The sequence below is a fragment of the Zootoca vivipara genome, chromosome 15 (assembly GCF_963506605.1).
Source record: "Zootoca vivipara chromosome 15, rZooViv1.1, whole genome shotgun sequence".
NCBI classification, from domain to species: Eukaryota; Metazoa; Chordata; class Lepidosauria; order Squamata; family Lacertidae; genus Zootoca; species Zootoca vivipara.
This window is the reverse complement of record NC_083290.1, coordinates 22,249,766-22,266,103: the sequence shown is the minus strand read 5'-3', so window position 1 is coordinate 22,266,103 and position 16,338 is coordinate 22,249,766. Positions and strand designations below refer to the sequence as shown.

General features: G+C 46.5%; 1 protein-coding gene across 3 annotated transcripts; it reads right to left on the bottom strand.

The window, feature by feature from the left end:
* Window positions 1-1,472: 1,472 nt before the first annotated feature.
* SCN3B (sodium voltage-gated channel beta subunit 3) lies at window positions 1,473-13,140 on the bottom strand. 3 transcript variants are annotated; one of them, XM_060268298.1, is made up of 5 exons: window positions 12,267-13,140; window positions 9,829-9,992; window positions 8,588-8,813; window positions 5,812-5,950; window positions 1,473-4,944 (listed from the first exon to the last, which is right to left on the bottom strand). In XM_060268298.1, the coding sequence occupies exons 1-5, from the start codon at window positions 12,322-12,324 to the stop codon at window positions 4,878-4,880; spliced, it is 654 nt and encodes a 217-aa protein (XP_060124281.1). In that variant the 5' UTR covers window positions 12,325-13,140; the 3' UTR covers window positions 1,473-4,877. The 3 variants fall into 3 exon arrangements, with proteins under 3 accessions (XP_060124281.1, XP_060124280.1, XP_034994700.1); XM_060268297.1 differs by lacking the exon at window positions 12,267-13,140 and having other exon boundaries at window positions 1,473-4,329; window positions 4,840-4,944; window positions 9,829-10,202; XM_035138809.2 differs by lacking the exon at window positions 12,267-13,140 and having other exon boundaries at window positions 9,829-10,202.
* Between the last annotated feature and the right edge of the window lie 3,198 nt (window positions 13,141-16,338).

Sequence of the window (16,338 nt, the reverse complement as noted above, 5' to 3'; positions counted from 1 at the left end):
TCTTTTCTCAGGTCCATTGTCACCTTCTCAGTTTCATTACTTGGACTGACTCAAATACTTTAAAAAAAAAAAAACCTAACAAGTTACTGTGGAAGGAATGCTAGAGCTGAACACTCAGCCTGCAGAATGACCTTTCTGTTGCACAAGTGTGTGTGTGTGGGGGGGGGGGTTGATTCTCAGATTTTGTTCTCCATTACCCCCCCCTCCTAATTTCTTCTCTCATTCTCTGGCATCTGCCTCACGCTTACCAGAAGCACAGGTGTCTCTTGTTTTTGTGCCATAACACCCCCTTCCTAACCCCTCCAGATGTGCTAATCAGCCAAATTGGAGTGTTACCTCTCACCCTGGCTTGCTGAGCTTCATCCACACACCATGTTGAGAAAGAGAGAGAGAGTTTCATCTTTAGCAGATTCTGCTAGGATATATTCTCCCCTCACCACTGGAAAAGAGGCGAAACCTGGTAGCAATTCACCTTTCTATGCATTCTGCCCTTATTCCACTTCCTTTTCTCCCCTTTCCCTTGAGTTCCCAGGCTCTTGGCACCCTCTAGGGCTGGCCTGGCACTTCCCCCATACTTTTCTTTCTTCCCCATGACAGCAGTGTCTTCTGAAATGAATGCGGCAAGGGAAGCAGACTCCCTTCCAGAGGAATCACATTCGCACATGGCTCAGAGTATCTTCTCTCTCTGACCCATCTTTATTATTATTATTATTTTAAAAATTACCTCACTTTATTTTGGTCAGTTTTTGTTGCTAAGGTTTGAAGGACTGGCTTCCCAACCTGAGCTTTGCATTGGATTTTTTTTGGAGGGTGGTGGTGGCATAATGTAGCAAAGGATTGGAAGCTGCTTGGGTGATTTCCCTTATTGTTCAAACTCACCTGGAATCTGGGAGGGTGATTTCTGTGACTGCTTGCTTGAGAAATGAGCAGCCAGATTATTATAATGTTCCCTGTGTGGTGGTGATGATGACTTTAAACCCACCTCTCTTCCTCCGCCCCCCCCCCCCCGGCCCACATTAAGCATGAACATCTGGCCTAGATCCTGACAATTGTTTCTCAGGTGTGCAAGTTTTCCTGACTACATTTCAACACCCCATTGGTGGAGGGGTAGGGTTTTTTTGGGGGGGGAGCAGGGGGGGAGACATAAAGGGAACAGACCAGAGATCCTAGCCCTTCCGCACCTCCCAAATATTTCCCACAGCTGGAAGGGTCTGTGGTAGGAAGACAAAATTCTGGCATTGGGTTGATGTGCAGAAGGACACCCCTGGTTGTGTCTGTAGGAGTTGTCTGGCTGTGTCTGTGTGTCTGATTCTGTAACTATAATAAAAAACTTTGCGCTGTGCGCAAAGTCTAGTATACAAATTGATTTAAAAGAAAAAACAACAACCACAAACTTGACTGCTAGAAACTAGGAGTTTAAAAAAGGCTACAAAGCCAAAATCTTAATGTAAAGTAGCTAAGGGGGGGGGGAATGGAATAAGAGTATGAATAAAATATAATGAACAAAAGAGAGAGAAAAAGCATCGCGTGGGTTCTTTTTGCTTTTTATTTTGCTGTCTGTTTTCTACGTCTCCTGTGCCTTTTCCACACACATCACAGACAGAAGACACAGTCTACCTTTTGAGTTGAAGACATTGTACACGATTACCTTTGTGTGCCCATGTAAGGCATCCCACCAAGGGAGATTGTATTCGCCATCAGAAATCCCATATGAACTACTGCATTAGAAGGCAGGTGGAAGAAAGTGTTATTTCTTAAAGAATTATGGAAGTAGTTGTGGTGTGGGAGAGAAAACATTAAGGGGGTTATCTTTACCATTCATTCTTCTGAAGTTTTCCTGGTTCCAGAACTGCTACTTTATTGCTCCACCTCAAGAGCTGAGGGTGTTACCAGATTTTATTATATCGGGTAAAGAATGCAGAGACTGGATTTAGACTCAACTGGATTAGGGTCAGATGACTTCCCAAGGGTTAAATGGCAAATCATGGGCAAAATCAAGAAGGAGGCCTTAGTGCGAAGAAAGCTCCTCCATTGTTACTTTCTGCAGGATGTGATGGAGTGCGCTTAAAGTGGGCATGGCAGCTGGACCCTTCGCCATGTGGAATTATGGGTGCTGCTTTGGTTCACAATTTGAGTAACTCCACAAAGCGTGACATGCTGAGGAAGGTGAGTTACAGCTCGTAAGCTTCGGATATAAGTTAACAAGTTAGTTCAGGTATATGCTCGCTGAGGAGCATCAGCATTGCTATACTTTTTTGGGGGGGGAGTAAAAAAAAAGCTTACAGGGTTGCTCCAAAAATTACTGAGACAGACCTGGTTCACGCACAGCACTAAGCTAAACCATGATGTGGTTTTAATGAACCACTGTGGACTCCTAGAGAAGAATCGTAGACTTACCCAATTTTAGAGCTGGAAGGTTGCCCATGGCCATGCAACCTCTGCTCAGAAGCTTCCAATTGCAATCCTGCTCGTTCTGCTGCTGTGATGATCTGGGCTCATGGCTTAACTCTCCCCAGAGAAATCATAAGCATGGCAGAGGGAGGGAAGGGGGCATAACCCTGCCACTCGTATTTGTAGCAACAAACCATGGTTTGCCATTAAGTCTACAATGAGTCTATGTGGTGGATTGTGGACTTTAACTACAGCAAAGTACTTTGCTATTCATGCTTTTTCTAATACTATCATTTACTGTGAAAGAAAATAATGCATGTCTAGGCAATAATATGATCCTACCAAACAGCTCGGCTTAATCTTTGCCCCCGCTGCACGGTCTTCAGATTCCTTTGCTGAAAAGAAAAATAGTGCTCAGTGTTCTACCCCACCATAAAGCAAACCATTACCAGATAGAAGTTTAGATTTTATTAATGCAGACCTTCAAACGGGTGGGTGGCCTTTTTACTGGCCCAGGGGGGCAAACCCACCTTGGCCCAACCCTCCAAGGACAACTTGTGGCTGTGACCACCCCATGCACATAGGCAGACAGCCTTCCTCTTCAGCTGATCTGTGCAGATCAGTTAAGGGTGATGGCAGTGGGCATTGCTTCCTCTTTCTTCATTAAAGTTGGTCTGATGACCGGGAAGTGAGAGATTTGCATCCCTGTCTGGGTCCTGGGCTGGCCCTCTGTGTTATTTCCTCCTCTTTCTTTACTGCTGCCAAAATTGGTTGGGTCTTGGAAGAGGGGGCAGAAAAATATGACAGTGGGGGCAGATCAGGTCTGTGAACCTGGAATTAGTCACCCCTGCCTGATAATAAAATAGTATATGGCAATAGGAGGGCATAACATGGTACTGGAAGTGGCAGGCTTTTTGAGATTGGAATAGCTGAATATATTTTTTTCAGTGCCATGCACTGTGCTCCTTTTTGAAATGGCAGGTTCACGTTCCACCGATCCATCAGTTAGAATTGTCCATCCTGCTTCAGTCTCTCAAGTACATGAAAGGACACGTGACCTGACTTAAAGCCCCTACAATTCTGGGCATCTCGGTCACTGCGTCAAATGCTAAGGAGAACTTTAACTTTCATCACAACATCGTGTTTTGCCACTGCCCTCTGAATCTTGCCGGAAATTATTTTAGAAGTTTGCTGCTTGGGTTTGACTAAATCACAGAATGCCCAAGTTAATGACTCTTGTCCTATTTACACACAGTATATGACATACTATGGAGTGTTGCAACATGGAAATCACATACGATGCAAAGAGAGGGTGCTTCATGGCCACACTCTTACCCCCGGGCTCAATCTAGTATCTGTATAATATCACCACTCTTTTAGCAGTGCACTATGTACCTCAGAAACATCTCTGGCTTGAGCATTTCCTCCTTCTGTACCACAGGTTCATGAAAAACTAAACAGTTTAATTACTGTATTGCCTCTGCCTGACTCTCCAGTTGCTTCTGGAGGTATTGGCCAAAACAGACCCACATCTACTTCCCTAGGAAAATCTGGGGCATGTTCTGTGACATCACTGGGGCACCATACTGAAATTAACACCAAAAGCAATGATGACTAAATGAATGCCACTTAATGCTGAGGAAGCTGCGATGTCTGAATGCATCCAAAAGAAAGTCTGTGTTAGCGAGAGATGAGTATTTACAGAGTCGTTGAGGCGATGGGCAACAGAGAAGGTACTGCACCTCTCCCCCCCCTTGACTTTGCATGTCTCAAAGTCTTTAACAAATGGGCTGATCGCTCAAGGAATGAGAGCCATGAAGTCAAAGCAGTGCGATGTTCCAGACAAACGGAAACAGATTTACGCTTCCTCATGGTTCCTGGTCTTGGGCTCCTGCAAAACCTGGCTGCAGTGACTTACTCCTTGTGTCTGCAGAGTCCCTGAAAACAAGGGAAAAGAGCCAGACTGTGATTCACCTTCCACTTTCAGAAGATTAGATGACAACCTGCATGGGCAAAACACACCACCTGCCTGTAGAAGTCACACATACAAGAGGAGTTTTAGTGCACCTACCTTTTGGACCCCCTAATCTTCTTTTATGTCTCTTGTGCTTTGAATTCTGTATCAGAAAGACTGCTTTGGACTCCTTATCTTCAGCAAAATACAAACAAGGGAGGAAATCTCAAGATGGCACCATGTCTTCTACTCTATAATCCCTGGAAGAGTTCTTGCTGTTGGAGTCACTTGGAACCATTGCAGACCTCTCTACGGCAATCTACATTCCATCCACAGATCATATCTGAACATTTTCAAATATGCTCAGTAGTTTCCTTGGGCCTTGAGATCACGAATGCCCCCCCCCATGGTGGTGCCTGCACACAGATTTGGACTTGCTAAGCAGCCAGTGCCCCCGCCCCTGCTGCCATGTGATTTACACAGAGCTTGTTCACCTTTTTTTGCACACTGTACGCCTACGTGGTTTCATCTTCTACTCCTCATCCACTGGCACAGCACAATTCTCCTTGTTTTCCGAAGGGATGGCGAGGTAGTCAGTCCTGGAGAGCAGGGTGAAAAGTGTACTTCAAGGAAAAAGTCCTGAACTGGCAATTTTAAAAAGAGGTTTATATGGGGAAGGACAGAGCATTCTAGGTTTGAGCCTTGCTGAGCTCTCGAGTTAAAAGGGGAGGTCTTGGGACCAGAGATCTCGGGACCAGGCATCATTATCACCATCATTTATTATTATTATTGTTATTGTTATTATTCCCCACCCATCTAACTGCTACTACTTTGCGGCTGACACAAAATATAAAGATTTGGACTGTGGTGTGTATGTGTCTGGGGTTAACCATTTGCCTCTGCCTGATAGAAATCCTTACTGCTGTTACACCTGCTGTTTGAATGAGAGAAAATGCCTTTCCTCCCAAATCGCAAGTAGCTGGGCACTAGGATGTGTGACTGGATTCTGATTATGACTCGGCAGGGGCAAAGTTTAAAGCTCTCCACCACCACCAGTTCTACGGTAGTTCAAGGTACCCTTCATCAGCTCCTGGATCCATCTTCGTTTGGACAGAGATGACTTAGCCACCGTTTTAAAATTGTGGTTCATGAACTCCGATATGGAATCTTAGCCAATAATCTGGCTGCTGCATGTTGGACCAGCTGCAGTTTGAGCATCACGGAGCAGAAGGCCATCAATGGCTGCTAGCCACAATCCTATGCTCTGCCTCCACAACTGGAGGCAGCAATGCTTCTGAATACCAGGTGTTGGAAACCACAGAAGGAGAAAGTGCTGTTGCACTCAGGTGCTGCTTGCAGCTTCCCTTGGGGGACTCTGGATGTCAGCTGTGAGAGCAGCACACCAGACTAGATGGGCTCCTGGTCAGACCCAGCAGGGCTATTCTTACATTCTTATGTTCACTTACGCATTTTCCTGAGCAACCTCCTCTGCCTTGGCAACTTTCCTGTAGCAGTAGATCATTTCTACCAGCAGCCACAAAGTGAGGAAGACTAAGAGAATATACATCATTATTTCAGAGATGACAGATGTGAGGTCTTCTCCAGCTGTGTAGGGGACAAGAAAGGGAAAGATCCACATGAGCAAAGCCACCTTTGTGGGGCACAGAACATGGTGTCCTGCTTTGCAGCCATCTTTTGGAAACCTGTGAGCTTGTTTGGTTTTCTATATCTTCCTATATGGAAGTAAGTTGCCATGCAGAAACTGAGTGGCTCTCTTCTCTGGCTCGGACTGTAAGCTCTGTGCCAGCTCAGTGGGCAGTTGCATGCCTATTGGCTCTTATGGAATGGATTGTGCCAACGGGGAAATTCCTGCAGCCAGGAACCTAAACACACACAGTTCCCATTCGCCAGCTGGTGGCTGCAAACTAAGCAAGGATCCCACTGTACCACCACCTCAGTAGAACAGTACAACCTCAGGCTATTTGCAGAGCAATATATAGAATTTCTTTTCCATAGACCATAGTCATTCTTTACAATCTGGATGAAATACTCATGCAGAACATGATGTAATGCATATTATAATCAAACACTCCCAAGTGTTGGGAGGATCAGAGCTTTTGAGTAAGCAAAAAAGCTTGAGAGGCTAAATGAGGTGAAAGCAGTGATTTTGGATCACCACTAGAACTGCGTGAGAAAACTGAGGTTCTACCATCTCTTAGACGACTTTGTGGTGCCACCCACTGCACCATTGGCAATAAGGCTGACATTTGCACATATAGTTTAGGTGCAATTGGGGTGGGCTAGATGACCCCTGGGGTCCTTTCCAACCCTATGATTCTATATGTTCTCCTTAGCGCATGCGCAAACGTGCAGAGTCGCTCAGATGACATACTTTGCTTGGGACAAACAGAGCTACGTCTGTGCCCATCCTGGAACCCTGACAGGCTCTCCTTTTGTTTCCTGTTTCTTTACTTTCCCCATCTGCAGATGTTCTATATTGTGCTGAAGACAAGGAAACAACCACCAAGAAACTCGGGGAGGGATCTTCAGCAAGGGAAGAGACAGAGGAAAAAAGGACACAGAGAAAGGGGTACACAGCTGTTGGCAGAGGGGGAGAGAGAGAGAAAACAATATAGACACAGCGTAAGGAATGAGATGCAACAGGAGGGAGCCATATTTAGTTCAACAACCATTTAGCGCTGCTTCTGTTGAAACTGACAGTCTCAGCAAGCCATTAGAGAACAGCCTACGGACAATCCTTTCCCCCCCCAATGAGCCCAGTTTTGACGACTCATTGAAAGAAACTAAATGATGATGATGTGATTTCCTACAAGGACTTGGGACTTTTTAGTTCAGAGAAAAGACAAATAAGAGGTGACATAGTGGGCATTTATAAAATTAAGCTTGGCATGGAGAAAGAAGAGCTTTTCTCCCTCATAACAATAGAATTAATGGACATCCTGAATGTTGAAAGATTCAGGATAGATGAGAGAGAGAGAGAGAGAGAGAGAGAGAGAGAGAGAGAGAGAGAGAGAGAGAGAACCTCCCTCCCTCCCACAGGAGGCATTGATGGTCGCCAACTGGAATGGCTTTAAAAGAGGATTGAGCAAATTCATGGAAGAGGAGGTTTTCAGTGGCCACTAGCGACAATGGCTATGCTCTACCTTCATGGGCGGAAGCTGTAATACTTATGCATATGAGTTGCTGGAAGAGGAGAGCACTCCTGTGCTTGAGGGTTTTCCACAAGCATCTGTGAGCACAGGATGCTGGATTAGCTGTGCTACTGGCCTTCTTACATTCAGGCTCTTCTTACATTCTTATGATAAACATTGTGGTGAACTGAGTTCAAATCTGGGGTGACTGGAGGTGGGAAAGAACCTCTCCTATTTTTACAGGTAAACAAACTCTGAACTAAAACTATATTGCCACATGGAAGACATGAGTTTCCTAATGACCCAAAAGTTTTGTGGGAGTGGGAGGGTTCTGTTTTAGAGGGTAGACAGAAGCAAAAAGTCTATAGTTTTGAATTAAGGGACTATTTTTACACCCGGCCTAAAACTTGGCCAGTGTGGAAAACAATGCCATATATATATATACCAAGTCCATCACAAGCCCCATTTCATTACATTCTGCCTTGACTCCCCAAAAGTCCCTTGTGGGGAATGGTGACAAAGGGATGGTGAGATAAAGCTCCAAAGTAAACTTTGGAACCAAGTTTTCCGAAGGCAAAACTGTACACATGCAATTTTTGCTGCTCGTTTGTTCAGCTCACTAACATGGAGTGAAAATCATTCGAAATGATTTCAGGCCTAATTCTTCCGCTAAATGTATCTCAGGTATTTTAAAGGAAGTAAGAAATGAACAGGGCCCTTGCAAGATTGAACTGTGTGTCCCTTCTATGGATCAGAGAAAATGTCCACTTTCTCTCCCCCCCCCCCAAAAAAATAGTGGTCAGAGTAGTTTAAGGGTTATTTGGCATCAAGGCTATAAAACGCCATTCATGTTTAACCAGTGAGTGTCTCGGGGTCACCTAGGAAGTCATCCTTAATTTGGCCCTTGACAAATCCTTCAGTCTGCTTTACGGAATGCAAATGTGGGAGAAACTGCTTGAAACTTAAGTCGTCTCCCCCCCCCCTTCCTTACACAAAATACCAACTTCTGCATCACCACTTGTGTGTGACTGCAAGAGACCCACTGCCAAGAGGCACCAGAATTAAGGGACATGCCCGTCATCCTTCGTACCCTCCTCCACCACCGTGAGACGGATCAGTGTAGAGCGGGTGACAACTGGGCGATGAACCTCGAAGTTGAATTCCCGAGTGACATTGCAGGTGTAGATCCCCGAATCATTCAAAGAGATGTTGAGCACGGAGATGGACACATCCTGCATGTCTATGCTCCCGTCCCATTGGAGCCGACCACGGAAGCGGCTCCCAAGTTCCTGCTTCTCATTCTCGTACTTGTAGATCTGTAGAGAGCAGAATAAGGAAGGGTGCTGTTATTTTCAGACCTCTGTGCTGTCTTCTGTTGCAAGGAACAAAGCCGGACTGTTTAAAATGTTTCTTTGGAAAAATCTTCTTTTAAAGATCTTCTTCAGAGACCTCCCTAATCTTAAACTCTTCTTCCCTGCTCCAATTGATATAGAATACAAAGAAAACATGTGGCAAATGCATGTGTGGATTGGCATTTAATACGCTCCCTTTGAACAAGAAAATAAGGTGGCAATAATGCAGAGCAGGAGAGAATGTCAAATGATCCCCAAGAATAAACATGAACAGATAGTCTCTTTGGATTATGCTACAGGGGCATCTCGACAGTAGTGGGGCCAACACTGGGTGCTTTGCCAGGTGTCATAACTGAGGTCTATAAACAGCTGTAGAACAGCTGTCCTTGTGTGTCAGAACAGAAAAAGAGGAACAATGCAAAAGCATTTATGACACCAATATGTTTTCTTCAGCTGCTCTGTGAATAAACTGGAGTTTAGCACTTTGTTTTGCCAGGATGGTGACTTCATGGACCAGTAAATATTTTGGAGAGCTTCTGAAAAGATGTGTGAACAGCATTTAAGCTGTCAGGACATTTAACCTTTCTGATCTAGCCTGCCTGAAGCTGACGGTTGGTAAGATTCCTGCGCTCAGGAATCTTTTAGGAAAGCAGATCTGGCCACCTCGCAGTAAAGCCTCCTTTGCAGATAGCCTAATGGGGTTTGAGGACCCAGATGAGAGTCTTGCTGGGAATAGCACCCTCATCAAAACATCTATTAATAAATGTCTAGTTATAGGCAAATACCTATGCATTTGCAAATGGTCCTCGTTTTTCTAGTTTTCCTTGCCAGGTTAGAATAACCACCCATTACCTGAGATTTATCCTTTTCACCTTATTTCCTCCCACCATTTATCAAGGAAGAGAATACGTCTCCGGGTCCCCTTTTCCATTTCTCATTTCACAGGCTCATAGCCAGAGCTATTCAATGTAATACTTACAGGTTCATCTATGCCCCCTTCAGCCTTATAGTACCACTCAACCAGAGTGTTGGCAGAAACCTCCTCTCGCTTCATGCAGGAGATACACAGCAACTTCATGCGCGACCCTTGAACTGCCTCTGTCTCTGACGGTACTTCAACGCAGACTGAAGAGCAGACACCCACTGGAGAGCCATGGGTCAGCAGCCCAGTTGGATATATGAGCATATAGTGCAATTGGGAGAGCGACCCATTTTCAAGAAGGGAAAAAGACAGAGGAACACACAAACACATGGAGAGGGGGTGGAGCGACACAGAGAACAATCTGTTATTCAAGACACTTCTGATTCTCAGTGAAAATAAATCTCTCAATTCAACACTGGCATTCGTTGAGAATGGATTAAATACCAGGATTAGCAAAAAAAACCCTTCCATCCTATGCTTATCTCAACCAATAATCCACATTAAATAATAACTTGGTGCTGAATTTACTAGTGCTTTGCAGATTTATGCAGTGTCCCATCTCATTCCTCCAACACAGAAATCTGAATTGTGAGATTTCAATGTTTCTTTGATTATTTGGGCTACAATTGAAGCACATGTGACATACAGTCAACCAACCAGAAGTTATATAACCCAGAACTGCAAGTTCTTTTTTTTGAATCAGAAAGGCAAATGTCACCTTTCTCTTTTTCCCTTTCCCTCCCAGGTTCTTTTTTTTTAAAAAAATATTATGTTTGTTCTTTACATTTCCCCAGAGACACTGCAAAACACATTATGAAAACCTGTATTTCTGTACACACATGACATCTGTAAAAGGCTATTTCATCCTAAAAGCTCACAACATTTAAAAAAGACAGAAGCCCCCCTCAAAAGTCATATCCCCAACACAGTATTGCAGTCTACCAGACTCCACAGAGCTCTTCATCACCATTCTTATGTGAGAATTAGGATGCCAGAATTAGTATCATTGTGGTTCTCTTATATATAGCACAGTTTGCGCAAGTTCATGTGAACAGCTGGCACCAAGTCAGATCCTACTCAACAGTTTGAATGTTTCCCTCTTAAGTGCTACTAGCCAAGCATGTAGATAATGCTTACTGTGCCTTTTCTAACTGACACTGAACAGCGACAGCTTTATTTGCTAGGCAAACAGTGCCAGTGTTTCCCCAAGAGACACAGGGTTCGGGAAAAACACCAAGAAGCCAGCACATTGCTCTGGGGTTTCATTTACTCTGAAGAGCATTTTTGCACAGAACTCTGAAAGCATTTCTGAATCCCCTCCTGTACCATTTCTGTACACCTGTGAGAATGTTGCTCAGGCAATGTAGAAAAGAGAAGACAGCCATTTAAAAACTGAACGCACATTTTAGCCAAGCTAGGGAATTGCAGATGTAGGGGAGGGGGGGAGAGAACCAATGTACCCCAAACAAACTGTTAAGTGTGGCATGTGAAAATGCTTTCAACTCTCAAAAGTACACAGAATTGACTGAAGAGCAAGGACACATTTTGCCCTCCCACAATGCTTTAAATAAAAGTTGGCACAAAAAATTGGACTTTCGCAAACATGTTCTCCTTCAACCCTTTCCCTCTGACACCTCCAACACCTGTTTATCCATTTTTACAGGCTTCATTCCCAGCTGTTCCTTTGTTGCCTTGGGATCCACAGTTTAACTGGGCGGTCTGACAAGGGACAAATCCGTAGTCTAAGGGCTTGTTTCTCTGTAAGGCTTCCCAGCCAAACTACTGTGTTCTAAGATACAGCATGGAATCCAAAGTCTTGCCTGAATACTGCTGGATTCACTATTGCAACTGCATTTTGGACGTTAAATGTAAAAAGAAGAAATGGTTGGAAGCCCCTTGAAAACATCTTTAAAACTAAGTTTTGACACGGGAATTTAAAGGTACTTGGACTGTTGCCTCCTTTTCTAAAGACTCCCTAGAGAGAAAGCAAGCTCCAAGTTTAATTCAGAGCGTCTCCACCAGCCAAGCAGAGCTGGAAGAAACTCCTTGCCTGAAACCTTGGGACAATATTGATTTAGATAGACCAGCGACCTGACTGGTAGAAGGCAGCTCCATAAGACCCTCTTTGGGGTGGGGGTGGGAAAAGGAAAGTTAATATGAAAGTGATTGCAATTTGCAACCAATTTTCCTCCGGCTTCACTCGATACCGTGCAGGTACAGATCCAAGTACACGATGCCCATGGTTTCGCTTTGTCTCTGCCCAACCGGGAAACAACGACAACCCTCCCCTTTCTTAATTAAAGTGGTGCACAATAGCTCGCCATGGCAACCCATCTCGAGGAGCTGCTCAGGCCCGCGGGGCAACTCGGCAATTAATGACTTCACAGAGGACCTTCTCAAGGATCCTTCCCACTGAAACGGAACCCTCTCTCCGGCTGTCTCACACATGCAAACGTTTCACATGGTCTCCTGAACCGCAGGCGGGAAGCACCTACCGCAGAGGACCACCACCAGCAGGGAAGAGGCGGCGGCCACCTTCGTTAGCGCAGCCATGGCTCCTGGAAAGGCAGACGCAGCTGGGTCCCCTTTCTCCACCAGATCTAGTAGCTTAGTCGCCGCGCAACTGGATCCGGGCGGGAGGAGGAGGCGTCGGGCTGGAACCGACCGATGGGAGCAGCCGAGCCAGGAGGATCAAGGAGTGCAAAGGTGCACCGTTCAAAATCCCTTCCTGGCGCTCCTCCTCTCGCAAGGCTTTTCAGCACCAGGGAGAGAGCCCGCGGGTCGCCGCCCTCTTTGGACAGCTCCGCGCTGGAGGAGGCGCTAGACTGGAACTCGACGATGGGATCAGCCGGGGATCCCGGAGGGCAGCGGCGCGCCTTTAACTGACTCGGCTCCCGCGCAGCGGGTTTCAGGACCACGGACAGCTCCTGCGGGTCGCCGCCCTCTTTGGACAGCTCCGCGCCGGGCGGGCAGCGTCGGGGTTACCTGGCAAGGGCGCCAACGCCGGCTGCCCCTTCCCAGTTGTGGGCATCACCAGCCCTTGGGAGGCTCCTGCGCTGCCCTTCCCCCGCCTGCGCTCAGCCCAACGGTTCGGGGGAAGAGAGGCGAGCGACGGAGGACAGCAGGGGTCTTTGGAGAGCCGCTGGGCCCGCTTCCTACAGCCCCGCGGCGCGAAGGGAGACGGGGAGAGGCCCGAGATGGAGGGGCTCCGCAGCCACCAACCCTCGCCGTCGCCACCCTCGCCGCCACCTCCAGCTCCGAGCCTCCCCACAGGAACAATGCATCTCAAGCCGTGTGCTGGAGCCCAGCCTCCTGCGCCGGCTCTGCGTGGCGGGGACGGCTTGTGCCCGCCTTACGGGAGCGCGAGGGTGGGTGGAGGAGGAGGAGGAGGAGGAGGAGGAGTGCCGCCGCCTCCCTTCTCCGAGCCGTGCCTGGATTGGGAACAGCCCCTCAGGACAAGCATGCGCAGACCTTTCTTTGGCAGAAGCAGGCGTCCCCCTCCCACCAGGAGAGCGAGACTCCCCTTTCCCGAAGAATTGGGGGGGTGGGGCGTCTCCTGCCTCTTTCCAAGCCAGCTGCTTCCAGAGCCCCTTCACATTTACACCACCCCTTCAGGGTTGTGCGGGGGAGGAACCATGTGCCACCTTTATTTCCTTGTATAAAAGGGGGAAAAACACACACCCTGTTCTGGAACAAAATGAGTCTGGCAAGGAAAGCAAAAGAGGCTGAAGGGACTGCTGCCTCCAGAGCCCCCAAAGTGCCCACCATCCTAAATTATTTCCATGCAATCTGATGGGATGTTCTTCAGTGTTTGAGTGCACAGCAATGCCTGGCATCCTACCAGTGTTCCCTGGCTGGGCAGCCATCCTTCTCTGCTGTGGTTTCCTAAAGGTGGTAGCTAGTCAGGAGTGGCAGCAGTGGTCTGTAACAAGTCCATGTGACTGCCATTGGGAAAGCTCCAAAGGTCACTCTTGCAGCTGGAAATGCTGAAAAAGCCTCTGTTCTCATAGAGCCGGCTTGTGCCCAAAGGGTTTAGTGGCAGGAGCTGGCTGGGTCTCTTCCATCTGGAGAGGTGCCACAATCCCCATCACACGCATCTCCAACTCTGCAGGGCACTCTGTGGTCAAACCTGAATGGATTTAGAAGGAGGGGGATACTCATTAGATCAAGCCAGGGTAGACAGGGATATACTGACAGATTGCTGGTTGATTTGCAGTAAATTGGCAAGGATTGAAGACTCACAGTTGTTTAACAGCAACAGAACTAAATGACTTGCTCCCACCCAATTGCATTGCTGGAATGAAGAAAGATGTTGGTGCTGCTTGTGGTTATGAAGGTGGTGAAAGTGTAGTGGGCATTTTGTGTGCTCATTTCAGTTTTAGTACCCAAATCATATTCCTGGGCCCAGAACTATTTAATTTGTTAATAAGTGTTTATCTTTTGCATCAGCTGATGGATTTGGCTTGGGGGGAGAGGGGATCACAGTAAAACACACACACAAACACACACGCACACGCACACACAAACCATCCAAATTGAGCAAAACTCTCCATTAGATGATTTTGCAACCATGTATTTCAACCTTTCTCTCTCCTGCTTTAATAGAAGTAGGAAGTCCCCACTGCTGTGTCTCTGGCAACAAGAAAGTGCAGGAAGGGGCCACTGGATGGCTGGCCTCCAAACTAGACCTGGCCAAAAGAGAGGGCTATTCTCAGAAGCCCTAAGCATACCCAGCTGTCGTGTCTCTTTAAGCCAAGACTACACATCAAAAGCAGTTCTCAGAATAAATGTATTATGCTGTAAATGTTACTCCCTTCCCTAGAAAGCAGTTGCAGCTATCTGAAGCAAGCAGGCTAGAAAACAGAGTTATGTCCCTGCCTAGAGTTGGCTTTTAGAAGGCATCAATCAGCTCTACATGCCTGTCCTCAATGCAATTTCCTCTTCTTTCATACCTAGTTGTGTTTGTGGGCTTCATTGCATCTCAAGGCACATATTTACATAAGAGCAGATATGTGCCAAATACAAGGGATCATGTTTGCTTAAACAACACATTTTGAATTAATATTACATGGCACCCTGATCTTTGGTTATGTAAGAAAGAAGGCACATCTCCCTGAACATCTGTCAGGGGTGCCATAATTACTTGGTTGAATGCTGCCTGCTGATCCTGCATGGAACAGAGGGACACATTAGATCGGGAGAGAGGAACAAGTGGCCCTCCTTTGTGTTGGGGGCCACACCTCCACTTATCCCTAACCATTGTCCATGATGGCTGGGACTGATGGGAGTTGTATTCCTCAAGAATTTGGAGGGCCACGGGTTCCTCATATTCCTAAGCCTTTTCAGCTCTGTCATTCTATTAGTATTATTTACAAATTCTTAATCATTTTATGCACACCAATTACAATTTTAAAAAAAAAACTTCCATTTTTTCTTCCCTTGGAGATGTCATCAAAACTGAATAAAGCCTGGTGAATATGTGATCATCTGTTTATTTGTGTTTTTTCCTCTTGGAGCCATCTGCATTTTGTCTGCAGTTCACCTCATATAATCTATCCTGGGCCTAGTGGGTGGATATTGCTCAGCACTGCTTTATATAGATCTTCAGAATCTGTTAAACCAGGTGGCTTGCACTGTTGTCTGACAGCCATATGCTCGCAGAAGCACTGTGAAGTCATGTCTGTTTGCAGCAGGCCAGGTTCCTGTCAGGAAATGCAAGCCCCTGGATGTGAGAGGGGATGTGAGCCAGCACAGAGCATTCCTCACAGAGCAGGAGCAGTGAAGGAAAGACAGGCTGTTTTCACCTGTGATTAAGAAAGAACCTGGATGGAACACGCTAACTCAACTCCCAGGCACATGGCAAATTTTGCCTCTCTGGATGAAACCTTTCTGTCCCCAAGTCCAAGGCATGGTGAGTCTGTGGGTGCCAGGCAAGAATATATTTCCTGTTCAAGTTGTCCATTGCAAGCGAAGTCCAGTAGGATGTTTCGGAGGGTCCTTTGACGAGAACATATTCATGGTCCTCCCTCAGTGAGTCCACCTTCTGACCACCATTATAATCAGCTCCTCCTCTTCCTGGCCACCACAGTTTTCTGGGCCAGAGCAGGAGGCAGGGCAACAAGCAACCATTTATTTGTGTACAGCATTTATCATCACATATCTAGCCTACCCTGTGTTCATCTTAGAAGGCATACATAGCTCTCCCCCCCCCTCTCCATTATATCCTCATGACTGCCCTGTGAGGTAGGTTAGGACGCTGGACTAGATGGGCTGCTGGTTTTCTTATGTTTCTATGTGCATAATATTTTGTTGGCTGGCTCTCACTGTTTTAATACAGTGATTGCACTTGCTTTCATTCCATCTGACTGACATTCCGTGAAGAAAGAGGCAGAAGCTGTCATTGCGGTCATTGCTATCCACTTCCCATTTCCTCCACCTTCTGTATGCTCATTAAGCAAGTGCTCTTTTGCAGCAGAAAGTCCCCCCCCCCTCACCAAAGGGCAAGAGGTTCCTGTATGGCTGGTGAAGGCTCAGCCCTCTTTGGTCTTTCAGCCAGAGCTAACACAC

Excerpts from the sequence above, each read along its gene's own strand:
- SCN3B (XM_035138809.2), bottom strand. The coding sequence starts at position 10,101 with ATGTGTTTGTGTGTTCCTCTGTCTTTTTCCCTTCTTGAAAATGGGTCG. Across the intron at positions 8,814-9,828 it reads AAGGGGGCATAGATGAACCT|ATCTACAAGTACGAGAATGA; the intron begins GTAAGTATTACA and ends TGCTCTCTACAG. Across the intron at positions 4,945-5,811 it reads GAGGTTGCTCAGGAAAATGC|GACTGACTACCTCGCCATCC; the intron begins GTAAGTGAACAT and ends CCTGCTCTCCAG.